The 24,514-nt window shown below is 41.4% G+C and overlaps 1 protein-coding gene across 3 annotated transcripts in view; it reads left to right on the forward strand.

The window, feature by feature from the left end:
* Window positions 1–24,514, forward strand: part of CREB5 (cAMP responsive element binding protein 5) — a 400,955-nt gene that overhangs the window by 279,530 nt on the left and 96,911 nt on the right. For all 3 annotated transcript variants that reach the window (XM_039229907.1, XM_039229908.1, XM_039229910.1), the window contains one exon: window positions 24,058–24,184. In XM_039229907.1, coding sequence (XP_039085838.1) covers window positions 24,058–24,184 — 127 coding nt within the window. The remainder of the gene's footprint in view (window positions 1–24,057; window positions 24,185–24,514) is intronic.

Below are 24,514 nucleotides of genomic sequence, written 5' to 3' on the forward strand. Positions count from 1 at the left end.
TGTGTCCAAAAAAGCAAAGCCTGGAAAAAATAATAATAAGGCTCCAAATGAATACCAAGTTATCTATTAATGCACAGACTCAATCACTCATGTTAATGGAAGGTGAAAATGAGGTCAATGGGCTGTGTTATATAAGTTGGAATGCCTACCATGAGTTCCTGTGTTTTAGGACTTTTTTCTTTTTCTTTTAAATCAAAGATCTTTAAGAGTTGAGGTCCTTTGGAGCTGGACATGCGCTGATATGACAGAGAGGCCAGCTTGGAGTCATCTAGCCCGTATATCTCCTCGCTGCCCACTTGGCTTTGCTGCTCTGCCCTCAGCGGGGTCCCTGTTACTAAGGGAAGGTCTGTAAAGCAGAGCTCCTTTGCAGACGTGGAACCTGTTTATTCGAAATCCAATCTGGCCCACGTGATTGTGCCCTATGAACTGCGTTGGAGTCAGATCTGTGTTCCAACTTTGGCTGTGCCACTTGCTAGCTATGTGATTTTTGACATTCTGTTGTGAAAGTTTCGAGCCGCATTTACTTCATCTACAAGACGGAGTCCATGACATGGGGACTGTAAAGCACTCAGAATAGTAAATGTTCAGGAAATGTTAGCTATTTCATAATGGGACCAAGTGGGACCAGTTGACTTTTGTGGAAGTCTGGATAATGATACTCTTTGGGGATCAGTAAGGTAAAGATAAATGCTGTCATTCAGCAGTGTCTTCCCTGACAGGTAAACTGAGTCACAGAATGCCGATGAGACTATGAGCAGTAGGGGAGGTGAGGGGAGAATCCTATTGTGGACCCTATTCTGTATGACCAGATCTTTTCTGGCCAGAAGAGATTATTATTTCAGTGCCAAGAAGAGGCAGGTCTTTCTACCCCCACTACCTTTATTTAGGTAAGTCGTAGGTTTCTTTTTTAGACAGTGTAAAGCAGGTTTTCTTTTGCATCCATGTCTTCCTGACTTTTTATTTATTTTAAGACTTCAGTCAGCTCAGCAGCAGTGCAATAAAAGGATGATCTTCTTTAATTCCTCGGGAATTAATCATAATAACAGCAATTATGATAAACCCATTTAGTGTAAATGTAGATGTAAATTACTCTTGCGTTGCATTTTCGCCATCAGTTTGCTCTCAGGCAGTATCCACCCTCAAACGATTGCACAGTGGCCTCTCTTTAACCACACTATGTTTCTTAATTCAGCTCTTGACCTAGCTTAGAACACTGCTGCTTTGGGGCCTTTTCCTTCCATCCTGAGCAAAGAGGAAGCTTCTGTGTACAGGTCACAAAGAACGTCAGCTCATTAGGCTTCCTTCTCACCATTCCCTCTCACCATCCAGAACTTCTTAGCAGTAGAGTAATAACCCCATAATTCTAAATGCATCGATAAGGCAGGAACCCTAGAGATCCTTCAGCGGAACCATTCATTTTATAGATTCAGAAATTGAGGCCATCCAAAGATGTGGTGAATTATCCGGTATCCACACAGCAGAGAGATGGATTATCATAAAGCTATTCAGTGGCAGGGCCAGGGCCTAGCTCGGATGCGGTGAGGAACACGTGTCTGCCCCGCCAGGCTATTGGACTTCCCCGTGCCAGGAACTCCATCTTCTTGCTCAAGCATATGCTTTTCAGGCTCCTTTTGAGTTCTGGCTCCTGGAGATGATGTGGTTGGGGGAGAGCAAAGAAAGACTGAGATGAGCAGGGGCACAGGGGAGCCCAACCAGCTGGCTTTGAGAAGCTGAGAGTCATTCAAGTACCTAGCAGTGCAAAGATACCACCCTCCGATCTGGAGGGAGGGATGGGGAAATAAATGGACAAGATAGCTTGCTTTCCACCTCCAGCCAAAAGCTCCCTGGTGTCTAGTTAGTGGGTGGGGCGTGCTGTCCCTGGGCCGTCAATGAGATGGGGTAACCGTCTAGGAGTCTGGCTCTCTCTGCTTCCCACCGCTCTCCCCTTCCTCCCTCTCCCTGCACCAGCCCTCACTGCACTGAGTGCGTGTCTGATGAGGACAGAGTTTGGAATCCGCCCCAGAACCAGCACCCACCCACCTGCAGGATGTGACCTCTGGGCTCTGAAACTCGCTGCTTCCTCCCCCTTCCCGCCCACCTAGGGACTGGTTTTAGACCACAATTCCCAACACAACCCACTTCACACTCTAATCCCAAAGAGACTCAGGCACTTTGTGACCACAGAAAACTTGTCACTTCATTACGATTCTGAAAAAAAAAGAGAGAGAGAGAGAGAGCAAAGGGTAATTCAGTTGTTTTAATGACTTTGCATCCTTTCCCATGGAGGCAGCTTTTAGCTGTTAGGCACAAAGGACGCCAGCTCTGACATCTCACAGTGTGACAGGGGCAGCGTTTTTCATAATGCTTTATCACAAGATTCTTCACAGCCAGTTAACCCAATTAATCTTCCCACAGTAATTATCCAGGTGGTGTACAATTCGGCTTCCCTGAAGTCTCCAAAGCTCTGCTGTGTGAAGATGAACTATTAAGCCTCCCGACCTTGAAAGGATGTTTCTAACTAATTAATGACTGTTAAGTGCTTGGAAAATGCACTTTGGAAATATGCTGGTGCTAATATGCCCAAAGCTCCCACTGTGCTGTTGCACAGGATGCAAGTTGGAAATCATTCCTGTCGTTTGTAAATCATATCAGGAAGAAGACAAATCTTTCTTTTCTCAGCTAGGTAGCTGGCCCCCCTCCCTTCCTGCCTCCACCACGCATTTGTTCTTTGTCCATTTCTCCTCATCTGTGTATTAAAGCATCTTTGGTGCAACAGGCCAGTGATTCACAGGATTTCCTCCATGAGGGGAGAAGTATCGTTTTGGGTCTGGTTAGCCATGTGGTCTTTAAGGAGGCCAACTGAAACCTGCTATTGGCTTAACTACTAGTAAAAGAAACATGTTGTTTTGTTTTGCTTTGTTTGGGTTTTGGTGTGGTAAAGTGGTTTTGAAGCTTTTTTGATATGAACAACAGTAGGAAATATTTTATCTTATAGCCCAGGATCCTCACATGTGTGTGTTTACATGTGTGTGTGTGTGTGTGTGTGTGTGTGTAGTTTGATGAAATAGTCCTTAATTTTTACTGTGTATAACATTCGTGGATATCTTAAATTCTATTCATTTTTCTAAGATACTGGTCACATCAGAATAAACTGATTTCACCCTTTTCTCACCAATGGACCCCCTAATGAGCTACATTCAGAGTTGGAAAAGCTTTGACATGGTGGCAAGGTGGCAATATGATGGACGAGGGCCAGTAGACCTGGGGCATATTGCCAGTTCTATCCCAACACTTCAGGATTCCTTCCCCAAACCTTAAGGTCCTCATCTAAAACTAAGATATTTGTTGTTAAACACATTTTAAACCAGATTTACTCTCAGAATACTTTCTGGGAAATCCTCTCATTTGGAAGCCGAGTATGGAAGACAGAGCCCTCCCCCTGGCCCATAGCTGCTCCCTTAACTCGGGCCCGCACCTCCTCCCAGGAGCTTGGATGAGAAATTTCATAAGTCCCTTCCAATCCTGGAATTCAATGACCATTTTATCTCCTACGTAGTAGATTTATCTCCGAGAACACACCAGGTGTTACTTCTGTTGATTCTGATCTGGGATTCTCTATTGGGGATCTTCGTAATCCATGAGAATTTTTGCTCTAGGACCATCGTTCTTCTCAGAGTCAGGTTTTTAGCTTGTTCTTAGGCCCCAGGGGCTAGGCTTCTCCAGGGAAGAAGGAGTTTGAAAGGTCTTTGGGAGATGCAGGAGCAGACAGACACATGAGGATCTTTATTTATGCATCGTGTCCACTATTTTTTTTGCCTCCTGCATTCAGCAGGTCCCTGCTTTTTAACACAGCTCAAATCATTTGGCTTACAGCTGGTAAAATACAATTTTCTGGTTCTCAGAAAGAAAGGCTTTTCAGACTTATAAAAAGAGAAGCTCATAAGACTTCTTGAACATCAAATAGCTCTTACAAAACACCATTTTGATGAGTTAAGTGTAAATGAATCAGAAACATACGGATTAAATTTCCCTTGAAAGACACATGGGTTTAAGAATTAAGGGGGGAAAGTGCTTGGCAAGATGGATTTCGGGTTTTTGCCAAACCTCAAAATGTTTGAAAAATGGTTTGAGACATTTTTACTGAACGCAAAATGCCACGGAGTTCACCCATCCCAGACATAATAGCGAATCTTTTTGACAACAACTTTATGACAAGAAAAAAGGCCTGAGGGGCTTAGCCATTTTCTTAGTTCTCCTTCAATAACCTCCCCTTTCCCCCCCCACCCTCGCCCCCATCAGGAAAAAAAAAAAAAAAAAAAAAAACCTTTATAAGGCTAAGGGAACTGTCTGATTGACAAACTAAAGTTTCAAGTCAGGCAATTACCAGAAAATAACCCTACAACTCAAAAATACTTGGATTTTTTTCCCCTACACTACCCCAAAGTCAATTATACCATTTTCTAAGTGGAATAATACGCTCTAGGGATATGCAGCATTTGATATATTTTATTCATTGGTGTCTAGAGCAATGCACAGTTATTCTGGTCATTTGTCTGACAGTATAATTCCAGCTTCTTCGGAGAGGGGAAGAAAGCCCACTAAAAGCAAACAGATTGGAGGGAAATATCCACTGGTTTATTAAAACAGCCACAGCGTGGAAATGCTATATATTATAGAGGCAGGGCATGGGTTGAGGTTTTCAAGTTGCTGGGAATGGTCTTGGAAACTTGCATTCTGTTATAGCTTCTTGATCTGATAAGCTGTTTTAGAGCTTCTCCACACTTGAGAATTCTGACCGGCCTGAAGAAACTCAGGGGAAACAAACAGATTAAGGACCCAGGAACTGATCGGCTGAGAGCTGTACATCTTATGGATGAAATACCTTCCAATTATCTTTTACTAGCTATTCCTACTAGCTGGTCAAAAGGCGGCTGACACTTTTACAACCTCATTTTTCATATGCAAAAACACAGAAGGAGTGGGTTTTGAGTGAGAGCTGCAAACAAGTGAAAGAGTCTGGATGGGAAGGCGTGGGCTGGGCCACCCACTCTCTGAAGCTACCTTGTCTCATGCCCTTGTTTCCTTTTCATAGTTAAGCCGGGATCACCAAGGTTTGCTTGCCTGCTTCCTTCCTTCCTTCCTTTCTTCCTTTCTTTCTTTCCTTTGAAAGAAAGGGTGCATTCAGTGACTGCCAGTGTTGATTTAGAAATGAGGGGACAACAACCTACTTTTCAAAAGGTTTCAAGTCATGTAGACCAAAAAAAAAAAAAAAAAACCCATAAAACCCCAAAAACCAAAACAAACAAGCAAGCAAACAAACAAAAAAACCCTATCTTTAAATCTATGTTTTAATTCTGTGCTAGAAGTAATGAGGAAATCCATGATTTTGTTAGTGCAGCATTTGACACAGTGCTTTGAGTAGGATCTTCCTCCCTTGGAACTGAAATTAATTTGTTGCAAAAGGAGTATCCAAAAGAGAGAGTAAAAGTGACAAGAAACACAGAAAACTACTTTCAGGCACCATCAATGAATATGCTGCATACAAGTGATGGTTAAAATATATGCCCACCCCCATCTCATGCCCATCTAGGCTTATGGAGCTCAAAGTAAGAAATGGAAACTAGAAATCTGGGAGAGAAAGCTCAAGTTATACCAACTTTCTGTCTTGGAAAAGCTTTCAGAATCAGTAAAAGGAAGGCCAAATTCTAGCTGCACTTTTACCTTTTCCAATGCAATTTAATATAGGATAATAGGGCCAAGAAGGGCTCCTTTGATTCTGAAAAATGCTGAGCCCCTGCCTGGAGATCCCAGCACCTCCCTCCTCCCACTTACCCCAAATCTCTTCCTTTATTCCACTGCCCCCTAATTCAAAAATGATCAAATTGTGCAGTATAGCCTATCAAATGGTTCTCATAGTTTGTAACTCAGCCATCTACAGAAAATACTGGAAAATCAGTTTTAAAAATTCTAAGTATATGCAATTCTCAATGTGGCATCTATAGGGGGATCAGGCTGAGTGAATGCACATCAGAGAGCATGTATTTCTAGGTAAGGATTGGTACCCACCAAAGAGATTGTTTTCATCTCATGTTAAGCTATGAACGTCAGTAATTATTTAATCTTTTTGGCCTGTGTCAATGTACTTAAACAACCCGCCTTGCACAGATGGTTAACTCAGATCATTGCCCCTACTGCCAATTTCCCCTGTCCCTTACTCTCTCACATACACAGACATGAACACACACACACACACACACACACACACACACACACATGTGTGCACATGCAGCATGTGCACGTGCAAAGCTAACATCTCTTCTTTCCTGGAGCAGTTCTTCATTTCTTCTTCTAAGACCCCTGCCCCCAAACCCCCATGGTATTGGATATCATTGCGGCTGGTGGGGGGGGGGTTCCCCTTATACCCATTATACTTACTTGCCTTGTGTGTTTCTCTTAATAGATAATTTTTCTCTCTTTCTTCCTTCCTTCCTTCTTCTTTCCTTTCTTCTTTCTTTTCTTTTCCTTTCGTTTCTTTTCTTTTCTTTTCTTTTCTTTTCTTTTCTTTTCTTTTCTTTTCTTTTCTTTTTTAGATGATGAATTTCTTAAGACCCAGAATGATCTTTTATACACTCCCAGCCCCCGTTCCTGAAACATGGCAGGAGCTGAGTTTAAAAAAAAAAAAAGTAAATTTAAAAAATAATTTTAGTTGTGTTTCTGTTGGATGGCATTTTTTATATTGAAGCCACAGAAAGTAGGTGGGACTGAAATTGCTCCTTTGCAAGCCCGCTGGGTTCTCAGTTCTTGTAGAAAATGCAAGAAGTAAAAAAAAAAAAAAAAAAAAAAATGTGGTGTCGTTTTTTTGCTCAGATGATGAGCTCCCTGCCTGATTTCTCCCCTAACCTATGTTTATCTTGATGGTCTTATTTATATCTATTTCCTTTTGACAAAAATAGAAGCTCCAAAAAGTGAATTTACCACATAAGGGATAGTGCTTTTGACTTGTGTCTGAGTTCACAGAGGTAGTTAAGATGCTGCCCTCTGCATGTGGATATCCAGTTAGATGCTCATTTTCTGAGTCATCTGACTTCTGAGTTTTCACTTTTTTAAGAGTATAATTAAGATAGGTTCCCAGGGATTAAAAAACACACACACACAACAATCCATGAGTAAAGCATGCAGTCTATATGTCAAGACCCATCCATATAAGGAGATCTGTGGGCACCTGACCAAATTGAGAGAAGCATTAAGAGCTATTCAAAACCTACAGAAATGTCAACACACTTTTGAAAAGGGTCCATTAGAGATGCAAATGTGTGGTTCACTGATTATGATAAGCACGGGAAAGAAAACAGTGAAACCCATTAGGAGGTTTTGAGAACTTGGTTTTGAAGAGTGTGGGGAAGGCGACTCTAGTTTCTGCTGAGGGCCGGGCTTTGTGTTTTTCCCTCAGCCCTCTTCAGCGTTCTGAACCACGGTTCTCGGGGTTGAAAGGACCCTAAAAATTTCTCCATTTTTAGATAAACCCAATTAACTCATCTGTAAATAGGCCAGCATTGACATTCCATCCATGTCAGATAAAATTCATTTTAATAAGATTCGGTTTCTGGATTGCAAACTATAACTTGTTTGTGTGAAGGATCTGACATCCGACACTCAGGTCAGGCTTTTGAGGTCTTTTGATTTGTTCTTGCAGGGATTTTTCTTACAAAAGGCTGATTGCAATTTAAAATCTGTAATTCTAATGACACAGTCTCCTACAAATCACCTCAAACTAGGGGTGTCTTTCTATCTAATAACCATTAGGGCTTTTCTGTGAAAGTAACTGATTCATCTAATCGGAAAGACGCCCTTAATTCTGGCTGTCTCGTGTTGTTCACACATGACGTCAAATGATATTCATAGTAATGGATAAATTGGGGCATAATTTTTGTATAATCACTCTCAGTGTTAAAAAAAAAAAAAGTAATTGATTTTTCCATCTTCCTTGATCTGGAAGGAATTGCATCAATTTCCAGGACGTCATAAAACAAAATATTTAAAGTATGTTTCAAATAATAATAAAAAAAGAAATACTTAACTTAATAAAGATGTGGAATTCATTTATGAAGGAAAACACTGGCTGTGAACCAATAGGCCAAAAAGTTTGCCAGAAGCCTGCAGCAGACCATCATTGCTGGGTGTCTGCTCCCTCCCCATCACTCCTGAGCCCGCACCATATTAAGGAAATGAGTTTTCTCAGCCACACTGGACTTTGAAATCACTGATTTTGTTTACTTTGTTTTTGAGAAAAAAAAAAAGAAAACGAGAAGATCTTTTTTTCAGTGTTCTACCTTATAAGGAAAGCCATCCGAGGCACTTATCACTATAGTTCTTCATGCCCTCTTTTAACTAAAGAGGTGTTCTTGGCATATATATTAAATGCTTGGGAACCTTACATAAAAGTTACAGGTTTTGACCCTTCTGGAGAGCCTCAGCAATCGAAACGATTGGCAAAAATGGAAAATACTCAATTGTCATAAGCATGGTTGAGTGCTTCAACATTGACCTAAAGCAAAAATTACAAGCAATGGGATGGACATTTCCATTTGGCATTTTTGCTTTTGTGTTTTTCTAAACAAATAGCCCCCAGCTTCAGAAAGGTGGAAAGATCAATTATTAATAGCATGTAGGCAAATATTGTGGTACACACTTATGTTAGATCAATCCTCTTAACTTCTAGAACTCTTTCTGGCTATATTATGGTATTCTCCTTTCTCCTCCATCAAATGGGGTAGAATATTCCAGAAAGCAAGCACAGATTTTCCCAGCAGTTAAAGGAAATCAGAATGATTTTACCTCTGGCAGTCAAAAGATATATAGCCCCTGCCATCAGGGAGGTAGAAGTGTAATGGTAAAGACTGACATTAAATAAATAATCATGCCTATACATATATTATTAGGCATTGCATGAAGGAAAAACACACAGAGCTATGAGACGCTCTAAATAAGAGGCACCTTTAGTTAGGGGGTCAGAGAAAATTTCAAGAAAGTGATATTTAAACTGAGACCTAAAGGACGAACAAGATCTGGTCAATAGAAGAGCAAATAGCTAACCTTTCTAGGCAAAGGCAAGAGGATGTATTAAGGCCCTGGGGTAGGAAAGAGCTTGGCGCATCCTAGGAATTGAATGAAAGCCAGGATGGGTGTAACATATCTAGTCAGCTTGGAAAGCAGTACTATAGACATCAAGAGTTACACCATGTAAAGGATGATTTTTATTATATCCCAAATGTAGAGGAAAGCCGTGGAAAAATGTTGAGTAGGGAAAAGTCATGATTAGATCATTGGTTCATGAAGATCATTCTGGCTCCAGTGCAGAGGCTGGATTGGAGAGGAGTAAAACTGAAGGTAGAAATTGTTGGAAGAACCAAGTGAGGGAAGATAGTGTTTTGGACTAGGATCCTGGTAATGGAGATGAAGACAAGTGGATGGATTCCAGGTCCGTCTTAAGGGGAGTAGATAGAACATAGTGAATGATTGGAAGTAGAGGATGAGGGATGTCAAAGTGAATGCCTGGATTCCACTGATTCACTGCTATCAAATATGTGTAAAGAAATATGGGACACTTCCTAGAGAAAAGAGCCTAAAGATGAGCACTGTATTACTCAGGGTTATCCAGAGAAAAAGAACCAATAGAATATGGAATACATATGTAATAATTTATTATATTATATGATCATTTAATATATAATTTATTATATGATCACATTATATATTATTTATTGTAAGGAATTGGCTTATGCCAATTCTGAAAGCATAGAAGTCCTACTATCTGCTGTCTACTAGCTGGAGTCCTAGGAAAGCCAGTGGTACAAATTTCAGTCTAAGTCCAAAAGCTTGAGAACCAAGGCCACTGATGGTATAAGTCTCAGTTCCAGGCCAGGAGAAGGCTGATGTGGTAGCTCAATCAGTCAGGCAGAAAGAGAGAAGGAGGGAGGGAGGGAGGGAGAGAGAGATAGAGACAAAGACAGAGAATTCAACTTTTCTTCCTCATTAAAATTGTATTTAGAACCTCAGTAGTTTGGATGGTGCCCACATCACCATGGATGATGCCCACTCACCCCTTAGGGGAGGGAGAATCTGCTTTATTCAGGTCACCCCTTCAAATGCTAATCTCTTCCAGAAACACCATCACAGACACACCCAGAAATCATGTATAACCAGCCGTCTGTGTAGCCCATGGCCCAGTCAAGTAGACCCATAAAATTAACCATCCCAGGCACCATGGACAAGATCACCCATAGAGCTCAACATAGGCAGTTAGGGAATGTTGTCCTAGCCCTTTGGTAGATAGGGCAAGCTAGCATTTACTATTCAGTAGTGGAAATGATTTTCCTGGCAACTGTCAGACTTGGAAGACTTTTGTCATTCTCAGAATGCCCAATTTTTTCCCAATCCCAATGGGCCTCATGGCACTATATTGAACAGACAGAATCCTTATTTAAGGCCTGTCCTACGTCTCCTAAAGTCTGGTATTCTGCTTAATAACACGTGACTGACTCTGAGGCACAGAAGAGTGAAACCTTTATTTCACATGCTAATTAAAAGGATCATTGTTCCCCTGTGAGAAGAAACCTCCCTCCCCTCCTACCCTTCAGCACCACTGGTTCCTGCCCTACTTTGTTAAATGTTACCTGTACTCAGTGATCTTTGGAACCTCCCTTTTGTTCAAGGAAAGGAAATGTCCAAGAGAGGCCAGTGGCAAGTTACTCATTTGTCTCACCTTTGAGGAAAGCCCATCCCCTCCTAATGTGCTGCTTCTCCAAAATCTCAAGCTTCTCCATGAGGCAGGTTACCCACTCTTGATCCTACGCAATGACATAACTTGAGAGTAGAAAAGATCCGTGAAGATCATTGGCTCAGCCAACCTTATTTTATACACGAAGAAATAGAAACTCTGAGGCGATCTAGAGGACACAGCCCAGGATCACCAGGCTGATGCAGTGACATGTTGGCTGGGGAGTTCAGATTCAAAGCTCTGTCATGGAGGGCTTGACTACTTCACTTTAGCTTCTTATGGTCTGCAGATTGACACTTCTCTTCCGATGAGTGACTGATAGTCAGAGCCCTGAGGAGAAACCAGACTTTCATTACAGATCAGTGAAGGGATTTCTTGGGGAACAGTCAACTCCTATGAGCAAGCACAATGTGGCACACGTCCTGTAAATGTACTGTCATTCACTTACAATTTCGCTTCCTAGTAGGGCTTATTGTCGATAGCTAAAATTGACATTTACTGTGACCATAACCCTACCACAAATTAAAATCAGACCCCAAGTCCCTCTGGGGAAGATGTTTATTAAGCTGTAGGAAGACATCTGAAATGATACCAAATTACATTTTAAACTCGAAACCCCAAATACCACATTTGTTTGGAAGTAGGAATAGAGCTGTCTGGGGAATAATATGGGAAACTGAGCAAGTCACTCTCTTTGGCAAATGCAAGGCCACCAAGGAAGGGAAAAGTGCCTTAGCAGTGATGCTTTATATATAAACTCCTGTATGTTTAAGCCTAAACAAAATTTCCTTCATGAACTTAAAGGAAAAATAAGCCCTTTAAGAATAAGTCTTTAAAGAACAGATGTGGAATTTCCAATTATACCTATAAATACAGCAAGAACGAGGTTGGAAGAAGTACCATAATAAAACAAGTGTATCAAAATACAAATCTGCACTCCAAGGTTTGATCCAGCTAATACAGATAAGAGTGCGTTTAGGGCCAAACGTTGTTTATCATTTTTGCCTCTTGGCATGTAGATGTCTGAGGGTGTTTGTGGGTAGTGGGTGTGTTTATGCACATAGTATGACCACAGTCTCAATCTCAGAACCTAATGATAAAATCAGCTGTGTCCACAGGGAAGCTATACACAATGGTTTCTTTGCTTGTGTATCTAGCCCATGACTAGCTCTGAAATTAGCAAAGCCCTTTGAGATCCTTAGCTGCAAAGTGCAAAGCAAATGCCAAGTATCATTACTATGAACTCTATTGCTGTTATTTTATTAAGTGTTTGAGATTAATATCAATTTAGCTCATGATAAGTGCTCCTACAAAGTGGGAGAACTTGAAAAGTAGCTCAGGAAAGGTTGCTCAAGGAGGATATCAGTTTCTTAGAAACTCTGCCCCTCCCCTAACCCCCTTGTTCAAGTCAATGATAAGTTGACAGTTCTTTCATGGTAACTTTTCAAGTTCTCGTGACCCTTAATAGGAAGACTGTCATGGATGTGTCGTGACGGTACTGCTGCCAGGAAATGAGAGACCACGTACAGTGACATAACATCATTAAGTCATTCAACAAACCCAAGGCTCCTACTGTGCGCCGAGATTTGTGCTCTTTTTTTTTTTTTTTTTAATGTTTTATTTTATCAAGAGACAGAGGGAGACAGAGTGTGAGCAGGGGAGGGGAAGAGAGAGAGGGAGACACAAAATCCGAAGCAGGCTCCAGGCTCCGAGCTGTCAGCATGGAGCCTGACAAAGGGCTCAAACCTATGAATCGTGAGATCATGACCTGAGCTGAAGTCAGACACTTACCTGAGTGAACCACACAGGCGCCCCTAGCTTTGTGCTTTGTGATGCTCTCTCTCCAGTCTAGTAGAGAGACTGGCACATGCTATGTGAACACAGAGTAAGGATCAGCCTGGCCTGGAAAAATCAGAGCAGATTTCCCCAAGATGAAAATATACCAGGAGGTATTAGGTCTCATAGTGATGGGAAAGTACCGTCAGATCCCTCAGAGAAGCTGGAAGTTTCTGGGTCTTTTTTCCAAACAACTTCACCCTGAATTTTAGAACAATATAGTTTTCCTTTGTATTTTATTTTTTTAATGTTAGTTTATTTTTGAGAGAGAGACAGAGCAGGAGCAGGGGGAAGGTCAGAGAGAAGGAGACACAGAATCCAAAGCAGACTCCAGGCTCTAAGCTGTCAGCACAGAGCCCAACGCAGGGCTTGAACTCACAGATTGAGAGATCACAACCTGAGCCGAAGTTGGACACTCAACCGACTAAGCCACCCAGGCGCCCCTTCCTTTGTATTTTAAAATGACATTCGCCGTAATTTTATTTTCTAAACTAGATTCATCATCTCTTGAATAGAATATACATCGATCACCTTCCAAGGGACAAACACATACAAAACATCATGTCCTATACAATTATCAGAGTGTCTTCCCACCGTACTTAGGAAGTGGGTTGTATTGCTCTACTTTTGCCGATGAGAAAACAGAGAAGTTAAGTGACTTGTACGGATCATATACTCATGGGCTGTGACAGGGCCGGCGGGCAGCCCAAAGCCTATGCCTTGTCAGCCACACGAGGCTGCTTTATTCGATTTACTGGTTAATGGTGGCAGCCAGCATTATCTCTATCATTTCTGTCAGCCACTCTGACTGGAATCAGTGAAAATAATAGACCTAATTTAGGTCTATGAGAAGTCTGCCAGTTCCTCGTCCTCCGCCCCAGAAACCATGCCAGACGGGGGACGAGTCTCTTTTTTAAGAGCCTAATAAGAGGAAATTCCAAAACTTCAGTAAGCCACTTAATTGTTTTACACTCTTCGTTCTTGGGGAGATATTCTTTCTTCTAACATAAATCCCATGTGCTGCTGGTTTATTATAGTTATTAGTCTGCTTTGGTTGGCTTTGAAAGTAGCTGGTGACCATTCTCTGAATATAGTAATTTGGAAACTTGAAGACCGTTATCGTCATCTCCCGGTCTTGTTCCTCTTACTTTTCCATTTAGGTCTTCCCTTCTGGCCTTTCAGTATTTGTCTGTGTGCCTTCAGAACCTTCTCCAAGTTCTCTCCCCACCCCCACCCCCGCCCTTCCCTCCCTGCTTCCCCCATGATGCCCAGCTCTGCCTGACAAAGACTTCTCCAGGCTCTCACACTCTCTCCTATGGTTTCTGGTTATTTGATCACAGCCATGGTGCAGAGTTTGCGGCTGTCTGTCAGGATGTAACCTAGTGAGGAGCGTGCTAAGCCTTGAAGCAATGCCTCTCTCTTTGTGCTTCCTTAGAGGACAGGTTACGCTCAGCATTTCTTTTACTTTAGCATTAAGAACAGAACTTGAGGAATCCGTTTAAGTGTGTCATTCCCCCCTCCTGCCAGTATAGTGTGGAGCTAATAGTCACTAGCGCCTTCTCCTAGGAGCTGAAATAATCCTGGCAAGAGGTGGGGTGGAGAGTGTTATAAATTTGGTCTCCCAGGAGAGGTACTTGAAAAGTGCCTAAAAGACCCTGCCTTGAGATTTAGGAAGAGGTTGGGTTTAAAGGCATTAGTGGGGGTGACCTAGTGGGGAGACCTTGGAAAGTGCAAGGATGAGTAAAGGTGGTCCAGATGATCTTTCCTAGAGGTCTTCTGTTCTTGCCGAAGCCTTTCTTCACAGTTGGCGCTTTTGTCGTTTAGCTGCAAAATGACACTATCTATTTGGATCACATGTATGGGGCGACTGTACAGGGTGTGGCGTCCGCCACACATTACCCATTAAAATATGATAACTGACAAGCTGAGAGTCCAGAGGAAACCAAAACAGAATCGCTGACTTAAGAGTAAGGGGGTGGGGGGTGTTTGTAAGCTCGGGGAGCTCTCTGCCTCTACAGAACCCCCAGGCAAGTGTGTCACTGAATGTCTCCATGAATTATTCATTGATGGTGAATGAGTGCAAGCAGCAATCACATGTAAATGACAAGGCTCATAATCAGAGGGCTACTTATTTGTCCTTATGAAGCAAGGAGGAAGCTTATTAACAACTTAGAAACAGGAAGAAATTTTACTTAGAGCTACGTCTCTGTAAAGAAGAAATTTCCCCAGCCAGCCAGATGTATATCATTTCTTTGAGCCTGCATTCAAAATCATCTTTTATTTCATGTCTTTGGATCTGCATTTACTTGCCTTTCTGAGTGTAACTTTATGAATAATTGAAGCAACTGGGAAGTTATTGGCTAATTGAAAAACCATCTCTTCATGTCTTTAAGCCTGACTCCTGGCAAAAGCCAGACTGCTCAGGCATTTAGGGGTCTTTTCTAAAGGGTCTCTTAAAAGAGCCTCTAGCTCTTTACAATGAAAAAAATATCAGATTTTGAAAACGGGGTGGGTTTTTTTTTGTAGTGACAATAGTACATCAGAAACCAATCCAACCATGTTTTTGCTTAACTTAAATGAATCAGGCTGACTGCATGACTAATTCAGATTAATGGTGCAGAAATCAGTCATTAAAGAAGAAAAAAAAGAGATTGATTTAATAGTCTTAACAAAATGTCCATAAATTTACATCTCCCTTTCTATTCCTGCTCTCTCTGTTTAAAACACTTGAAAGCACTAGTAAACATCTCCTCTGCCTGAGTAGATAGAGAATATATCCTATAAAACCCAGCAAAGCCTCCAGCAAGGCGCTGCTCTGTTAACTGTGTTACATTTTATTACTACCATTGGCTCTCTCACAGCCAGGCTTTTATTTAAAGAAAAAAGAAGTTACATTTCCAAGATATCAGATACTACATCTATAAAATAAAGGCAGCAGTAGTACAAAATTGATAAAAAAGGAGCCCCAAATTTATCTTGCGTGGTAAATTTAATTTCCGACACCCCTGGTGATAATGATTACAAAAGTGTTCTTGTCAATATCAATAAGTCAGCGCAAAGCAGAAACGCGATGTTTAGCTGACCGTGGTGTGGGTGTAACTGGTACCTCCGAGCCCAGGGCTCTGCCCATTATAAAATGCAGCCTTATTACAGGGCAAGCATCCAATTTTTAAAACATTACATAGATTGGAGACAGATGAGTGGGGCTGAATTATTCTTGGCCTTTTCTTATGAAATGCCTAGAATATAATTTCAAATGGAAATTAATTTAATTGATGCAAAAACAAATGGGTCTAGAACTCATCTGAAAGCTTGAGTTTAATCTAAGGGGCACTGATAAAAAATACAGATTACCTTGGGGATAACCACTTACGCTTTTCAAGAACAGAAATGGGTTATATGAGGCTGTTAATGTAAATTGGAGTTTCACTCACAACTTGTAAATCAATGAAGTTCTTCTCATTAGTTAGCAAAGATAATTTATTGAACCCTGTACTTGCAACGTCTATTGCCAGTTGAAGAGATCCTTGATATCTATATTCTTATTAACTCAAGAGGTATTTATTAGCATCTACTAGGTACCAAACACTTGCTTAGGTTTCTGCAGGACCTGCATTAGTAAAAATAGAGCAGACACAATCTCTTACTTGTGAAGTTCATTGTCTAGTTTGGAACAGAGACATTTTTAAAAATCACTCAAAATCATTGAAGAATTATAACTGGGGAGCTGAGATGGTACACTGCGAGAGACCATGATATGCACCTATTTTGTTTTTCAACCTGTTGCCACAGATTGTGAATTTATAAATGAATTGTTAGGCAAATGACCTAACTTGCCAAACTAGTTTTCCACTCTGAAGTGAGTGTGTGCAGGGCCTGCCTTGTATTAGATGCTCAGTTTGATTTTTGATTGATTCATTGATTGAATAAATGGTGATAAATGTTACTAGGGAGAAGTGCAGGGTGAGAGCACTCCAAAAAAGGGCCCTGAGCTTCTGGGGTTGTCCAGAGAAGGTGGTGAGGATAACTTAACGTTCAAGGCTGTGGCAGGAAGGAAGGTGGTACTTCCACAAAGCTGGAAGGAAGTCACTATGTCACTGGTGCAGAGCCCAGGGCCATGCGCTGGAGAGGCAGTGAGTGGCCACATGGTGCAATGGCCTTGGAGGCATGTCAAGTTCTGTCACAAGAAGCCAGGCTTACTGGTATCTCTTAGTGAGCTGGAGAATTTGCTGTTTTTCATGGGGCTCTTTTACTAGCCTTTTAGGAAGGATGGCAGCTAGGGTACAGATAAAAAGGTAACATTCTCTTCCCAGACACCCAAATGGCTGTGTCACCAAAGAAAAAGAAAGGTGGCGGTGAAGGGAGCGGGGAGGAGGGAAGAGGGAGAGGGGGAGGGGTACAGATCTTGCAGGGAGGTTCCAGATCTTTACCAGAGGTCCTTCCTTGAGGCTAAGAAAGCTCTGAAATGGAAACACATATTTTAATTGAATTCTGCTGATATTTTGGTGCCTTTTCTCAGGCCAAATATTTCTACTTCTTTGTCTCAAATTCCTCATTTGTTAAAAGGGGAAATGTATTTGCCATCCAACTTTAGGAGCGTGGCAGTGAGGCTTGGTGCAGAACATGAGCTCATTCAACAAAAGATATGGGTAAAATGATGTCTTTTAAATTATGGGCCAGATAGCTGTCTTGTTTTCCCAATTATTGCTTCTGTTGGATTTTTGTCATTGTTTTCAGGAAAAACAAGATACTGAGAGCTGATCTCTGGGGAACTAGTTTGGTTCCATTTTGAGGAAATATTTTCAAAGATCCTTTCTGAGAAACAGTGTGAATCATTTTGAAATTCTGTAAAATTGTGGGTGAGAGGAGTCCATTTGCCTCCGCAGAAGGGTTTGGGAATCTCGAGTTGATGGATATTTAAAGATATCTTATAAATGCAGCAAGTTTGGGACATTTTTATAGGCATTTTGTTAGGCTGCTGTGATTCTTGAATTAAAGCTAAGGATTGGTGTTAATTTTCAGTTCCCAGCCTGAAGCTCCAGTTCCTTTATTGGAGTGTAGGGATTAATCTACAGTTTGGTCTGTGTTTCAGAAGAATAATAACAAAACAACTAATTTTACTGAACATCTTTAATATATAGTTGACCCTTGACCAACATGGGTTTGAACTACATGGGTCCACTTATATGGGGATGTTTCTCAATGAATAAAGTACAGTGCTATAGATTATATCTCTTCCTTATGATTTTCTTTACAGTTTCTTTTCTCTAGCTTACATTATTGCAAGAATGTAGTATATAATACATATACAAAATATGTGTTAATGGATTGTTTAGGTTATCATTAAGGCTACTAGCATTAGTCATTCATGTTCTCAAGTAGGCTATTCATAGTTAATTGTGGGGATACTCAAAGTTACACGTGTATTTTTGACTACATGAGCAGTTGGGGCTCCTAATGCCTGTGTTGTTCAAGAGTCAACTGTATTTAATATGTGGTAACCCATTTAACGCCATGAGGTAAATATCTCCATCATCCCACTTTATAGTTGAGGAAACTGAGGCACACAGAGACCAAGCGACTTACCCAAGGTCACACAGCTAGTAAGTGGCAGAGCTGGGACTCCAACCCAGGTAGACCAGCTTCTGAGGCATTGCTCTTACTGCCCCATTTTACAATGTAATTATTACCCACAGAGGAAATCAACTGTATTGTTTTTCCATTTCACATTCTACTTGATTATCTGGCAATTTTCTTTCTTTACAAAGAGAGGAATTTAAAAATTTTTTTTAATGTTTTATTTATTTCTGAGAGAGAGAGAGAGAAACAGCATGAGCAGGGGAGGGTCAGAGAGAGAGGGAAATACAGAATCTGAAACAGGCTCCAGGCTCCGAGCTGGCAGTCAGCACAGAGCCCGATGTGGGGCTCAAACCCACGAACCGTGAGATCATGACCTGAGCCGAAGTCAGAGGGCTTAACCGACTGAGCCACCCAGGCGCCCCTCAAAAAGAATTTTTAAATTCCACTTGGGAGGAGAATGATAATTACTTCTCATTACAAACAGCCTTCTCCTAAGATTTAAGAGTTTGTATTTACCCCATTTAGCTCTTTAGGCTCCCCATTCTGGACGGAAACTAGTTTGCCAAGTTAGGCCATAATACTTCATTTACGGTGAACAGAAAGCACATTTCTTTTTATAAGCAAATACAGTGATAATGGACAGTACTCTTTCTCCAATCTGTGTGTGAAATTATGTTACATTTAGATGAGGAAGAAGTGTGGACCCCATGGAATGTATCCAGTTCTTTTTAGCAACTTCTCTTGCTCTTTGGAGATACATTATTTTTGCAGTTTATTCACATTTCAAATGTATTTTTGACATTAAGAACCAAGTGCTATACTGACTCCATTCCATCCAGTGTAGATGCTGACCACATACTCTGTTGCACTGTGTGCTGGGTCAGCAAGCCAGTGCCCTGATCATAATAAAACATATAGTGTATTGCGATTAAGAACATTTCATTTTCAAGACCTAGAATCTGAATTTTATTTTTTTAATTTTTAAAAAATGTTTATTAATTTTTGAGACAGAGTGAGAGAGCGTGTGTGTGCACGCTCAAGTGAGTGGGGGAGGGGCAGAGAGAGAGGAAGACAGACCATCCAAAGGGGGCTCCACACTGATAGCACAGAGCCTGACCGGGGGCTTGAACTCACAAACTGTGAGATCATGACCTGAACCACAGCCGGATGATTAATTGACGGAGCCGCCCAGGTACATCTAGAATCTGAATTTTAGAGCTTCAGGGTATTTCCAGATGGCCCGTCGTCTGATCCATTCATGAAATAGATGACGAAGTGGAGAGCCCCAAAGTGAAGAAAGTCTCTCCCCCAAAGCCAGAAACTCTAATGGCAGTAGCATCTGGATCTCCTGCTTCCTGCCCACTCTTCTTTCCATTTTATCACTTTGAAGCTTCTTATATTATTCTGCACACACCCCTCCTTCCAAGTTGTTATTTATTATCTCCTCATGATTCTCTTAGACTTCCATGGTCTCATTTTGATGCTAATACTGATCTTCCAATTCTTTAACCTTATTTTTTTTTATTGCTTGCTTCTTCCCTTTGCCCGGCCACCTACCTGACAGATTTGTCTGTCCTGAGTTTAAATGACGTCCTGGATCTTTGGGAGATCCAGGAAAGGAAAGCAGTCTATAGGGACCCTCCTGAGACCTTCCAAAAGAAAGCACCGGCCCTTAGCTCCTTAAAGATAGTCAGGCTGGTCCAGGGGCAAAGGCTGGCAGACACAGACCTTGCTTTTCAGACACCCCTAGACTGGAAAACATCCTTTGGGGGTAAAAATGAGGACATGAAATCGCTTGCTATGGTACCTTTCATTCTGTTAAGGACACCAAAAACACAGTCTGTCATCCTTGACATTTTAATTGAAAGAAAAGCTTACATAGATTTCGGCCGTAAGCAGTGTGTTTATACAAGTGTATAAAGAGGAATAATCTGTCAAGTTGGAAAGCGCTTAATGCTACGGGACTCAGTGTAGTAATTGAACAATCCAACATGAGCTCACACATCTTACCTTGTTCCATGCCTCAATAATTTTTAGTAGAAATACTTTACCTAGAGGCATATGGTTATTAAAAAGGAGGTTCGGCTTACTCAAAGTCTGGAATTATTAGCTCATGGCAACAAGCCCGCACTGGAGAAAGACTATTGCGTCTTTGTTTTCACAACTTTACTGCGATTTGCCATCTTATTTTCAGAGACTAACTGATGTGTTGTTGGGGAAGTTTTTTGGGTTTTTTTTAAAGGAAGAAAACATAATTTCACATGGATGAGTGACTTCTCGTGTTAGCAGTACTAGAGAATTTTACGACTTCTTTGCAAAGTCCAGGGAGTGGTGTGAATATCAAAGGAAATAGACCGTGCATTTATTTTAGTATAAAAAAAATCAAGAATAACTTAGTTATGGGAGCCATCAATGTGTGATGGGGGAAGCCTTGTGTTGCAAGTTGAATAGAAGTCCTGCTTCTTTTCATGACCCATGTGACCTTGGACACATTTAACTGTTTCTGAATTCAGCTTACTCTGAGGAAACTGGGGGTAATCTGACCTACCACATGGCATTGCTTCAAGTCACATGAAGGTGAGAATATTTTGAAAAATACGAAACTGTCTAAGTTCAATATAAAAAGTTTCATGCAAGTGCAATGTGTTAATAATTATTTCTGTATACACTAAGGGAATTAGATAATTTATGTAATTAGTCCGATACCACTCTTGCTTCAGTGATCAGAATACTCTGGACAAATGATTATTTATTGGGCCAACCTACATAATCACTTCAATCTAGTCTTTTGTATACCCAGTGATGGGTAGGAATAGTATTTTTTTTCTTTCAGTGTTTGTAGTTTTAAAAGAAGCCTAGAAAATGCCACAGTTTTGTACATGGGCTGGGGAAATTATTTGTAGGATCTGTGTAAAATCATAACTGAAAATTCTTCAGAGTCCAAACATACATCGTTTGCAAATAGCCATTTCTATTCCAAGTACATTTTGTTAACTGGTTTGGTTGCTGTCATTAGGCAATTATTATTATTATAATTCCAAGGGAGCTCAGTACTCTGAAAAACTTTCTTAATTAATGAGGGAATGCTTGATATTTAAAAATCTAGTACATCCATGCATGGAAGTAACTGATCTAATAAGAACATTGATTAAATAAAACATACCATCCCCCAGCTACTGTATCCAACTGGGAGTTTTCCACAGTTTCGTGAAGAATGGAAACTCGTTTTAAATTTAATTACTTTTGCATCTCCATTCACATCAGTATTGTTTAATTGATTTGTTTTTTTTAATAATAACTCATCAATAAACACTGATCACTGAGATTATTATTAAAATGCCATGTTGGAAACAAAATGTAAATGATGCTAATATGCTGCTCTTTCTTTATGAGTATGGTATGGCATATCAACAGAATAAAATGTTCTCAGTTATCTCTTTTTGCTTGTCCCTGTCTATACCCAAAGCATTCCTCCTGGTGACGAGAGACAGATATATGGTGGAAGGTTTAGATGTATCTATACGTATGTATAGATGTATGTGTGTAAATCTCTCGGTCCACCTGGATATCTCTAGACGAATGGATAGATAGATGATTATCTATCTGTAGAGATGGTTGTAGTGAGTCTTTCTCATTATAAAGCAGTTCAGGTTACTAACTGTGCACCTAGAGGAACTGACCATTCATATACAGCTATTTTCCTTCCAGGAAAGGTCACAAACAAAATATTAAGACTAAAGAATGTAAGGCAAACCTTGCCTGTTGATAGATCCACATTTATACTTATCTGCTTCGAGCTATCCACCTCTGAGTGAGATAGGCGTTAGGACCCAATGAAATTACAACCCACTATAGAATTCTGGAGCAATGGACAGGCACCAGCAGTTTTCTAGAACTGTGAAGGGTGAAAGACCTTCAAAGACTCTACTAATCCTATTGTTGATCCATACTCCAGAAATCCCCAGGGCACAGGTCAAAAAAATACCCATGATACTCATTTGCTTTTCTGAAAACACTCATTTTACTGTTATAGGCTACTTACCTTGGCCTATCTGTGTAACTGCTCATATACATGTTCCGTTAATAAAGCTGGGTGTCATTTGTGTACCTCGGCATGGAGTCTGTAAAGGTTTTTATACTCCTTTCTATTCTCGTGTATATAACTTCTTCTTTCTGTACTTTTTTTTAATGTTTATTTTTTGAGAGAGACAGAGACACAGGGTGTAAGTGGGGGAGAGGCAAAGAAAGAGAGAGAGAGGAAGACACGGAATCTGAAGCAGGCTCTAGGCTCTGACCTGTCAGCACAGAGAACAATGGATGCGGGCCTCGAACCCGTGAGTTAACTGACTGAGCCACCCAGGTGCCCCTCACATATATAACTTCTTAAACATATAAATATTAACTAATTTATGACTAATCCTTCCCAGACGCATGTGCCTGTGATAGCTAACTGTATACCCCAAGGAGCTGTTAGGCAAAAAGAGTAGAAAACCTAATCTTCTTTGGAATTTCAAGAGCAATGCAGAAGAAGATGTTGGCATTGTTCCCCACCACCCCACCCCACCCCACCCCATCCCCGTGTCAGTCTCCCACTTCTCCCTAAGTCCACCACAGGAGGCAAGGCACATGAGCTCAAAGAGGCTTCTCACAGTACTCTGGACGGGACTGTCCTCCCCTGAAACATAGAAAGACACCCAACCACACCAAACACCTCCATCTGAAGTCATTACCCAGCACTTAGCAGGAGGGAATCTTTTTTCCGTTTAAGAAAATGCGTTAATCCTGGAAGCAAAAGCTTCTTCTGTGGCATTCAGCATAAGGTGTCTTAACATGAGAGGCTCAGAGGTCCTGGGGACGGGGCAGCAGGGGGCATGGAGGGTTGTTTGTTTATTCGCTTTGTTTTATTTGTTAAATCTTGAATTTAATGGTTTGACATTTATAGAGCTCCCCAGAGCGAAAGCATCAGGAGATTGAGAATTTAGCTGAGGAGGTCACTTATTTGCCATTTTTCATAAACACAAATAATTTCCTTTTTCCCTCAGCCACACATTCCCTGGCTCATTAAATCAATTTAAGTTCCTAAAAAAAATTTTTTTTTTCCTCTGGCAAATTGAAGCAAAAGCTCAAACTGTGTACTCCCCCGAGGAATGCTTACCCAAGTTCTGCAGGCCGGGCCAAAATCAGTTTCTGTCAAACAGCCTAACACCTCCAGTTATTATAAAATGAGGGATTGGTAATTGGGGGCTGGGCCGAAAAAGGCCGGCCACAGTGGCATGAACCTCAGTCTTGCTCCTTGGGTCCGGGTCCTGGCTTTGTTTTTTGTTTTTCCCACCCACGCTGGAGAACTATGAAAAAGTCAAAACAAATTTCTGTTGGGAATTCATGAATAAAGTCAGCTATCCAAATCCAGAGAGTGAAAGTATGTTCCGAGCAAAGCCGGGAGGGCTTTCAGGCAGAGGCGTCAGAGAGTGTGGATAAAAGCAACGTACATAGATCTCAGGGTCTAAGATCCTCCCAAAGGGCAGAGAATTCTGAGCAAACACAGGGTTTCACCCCCTAGCCTCTCCCCTAAGAAGCAGGGGTTCTAGGAATTGACCGACTTGTTGACTATTGAACATGAGTTAGATAACAGAGGTCAGGAAATGAAGTGGAATTTGATGTATTAACTAGGAAGCAGCAGAGGAAGCCAGGCTTGTGTTTTATTTGTTATTATTTCCCTAATATCCTCAATTATGCGGTTGCCATCAGAGGATTGGATCCGTTGCTCACGTAATGGCGTTGTCCCCGCTGGTTGTGGACACAGGCGGTGAATCCCCTGCCCCAAGGCATCAGGAATAATGTCTGCTTTTTCTCTGTGTTGCCAGGCCTGTCCCAGGCTCTCTATCTTCTCTGCTACATCTCCACAACAGACAGAGACAGCCCATGCCAGCCTCCATGCCTGGGACCCTGCCCAACCCAACAATGCCGGGATCTTCTGCCGTTTTGATGCCAGTAAGTGCTTCTTGCTTCCACCAAGGCTTGCTCTTTGGAAGGCACTAACAAAAAGCTGAGATCTAAGCTGGGAAGAGAGTGCCTTCTTCTGGATGAAGAGTTGAGCTGTGTGCTACTTTGGATAGAGGGCCTAGTTGTCTGTCGCTAGGCATCTTGCCGGCTTTCTTGTCCTTCAGTGCTCTCCTAGTGAGGCCTGGCCCCATCTTCCTGCCGGCGATAGGTGAGCTTGCCACACCCAGGGAAGGGAATTTGTTCAAGGACACAATGTTTTATGGCCAGCCCAAAGTCTATATAGCTTGGGCTATAATACAGAGTGTCTTTAACTCACCA

Source organism: Hyaena hyaena, unplaced genomic scaffold (assembly GCF_003009895.1).
Source record: "Hyaena hyaena isolate Hyena2069 unplaced genomic scaffold, ASM300989v1 scaffold_40, whole genome shotgun sequence".
Lineage (NCBI taxonomy): Eukaryota > Metazoa > Chordata > Mammalia > Carnivora > Hyaenidae > Hyaena > Hyaena hyaena.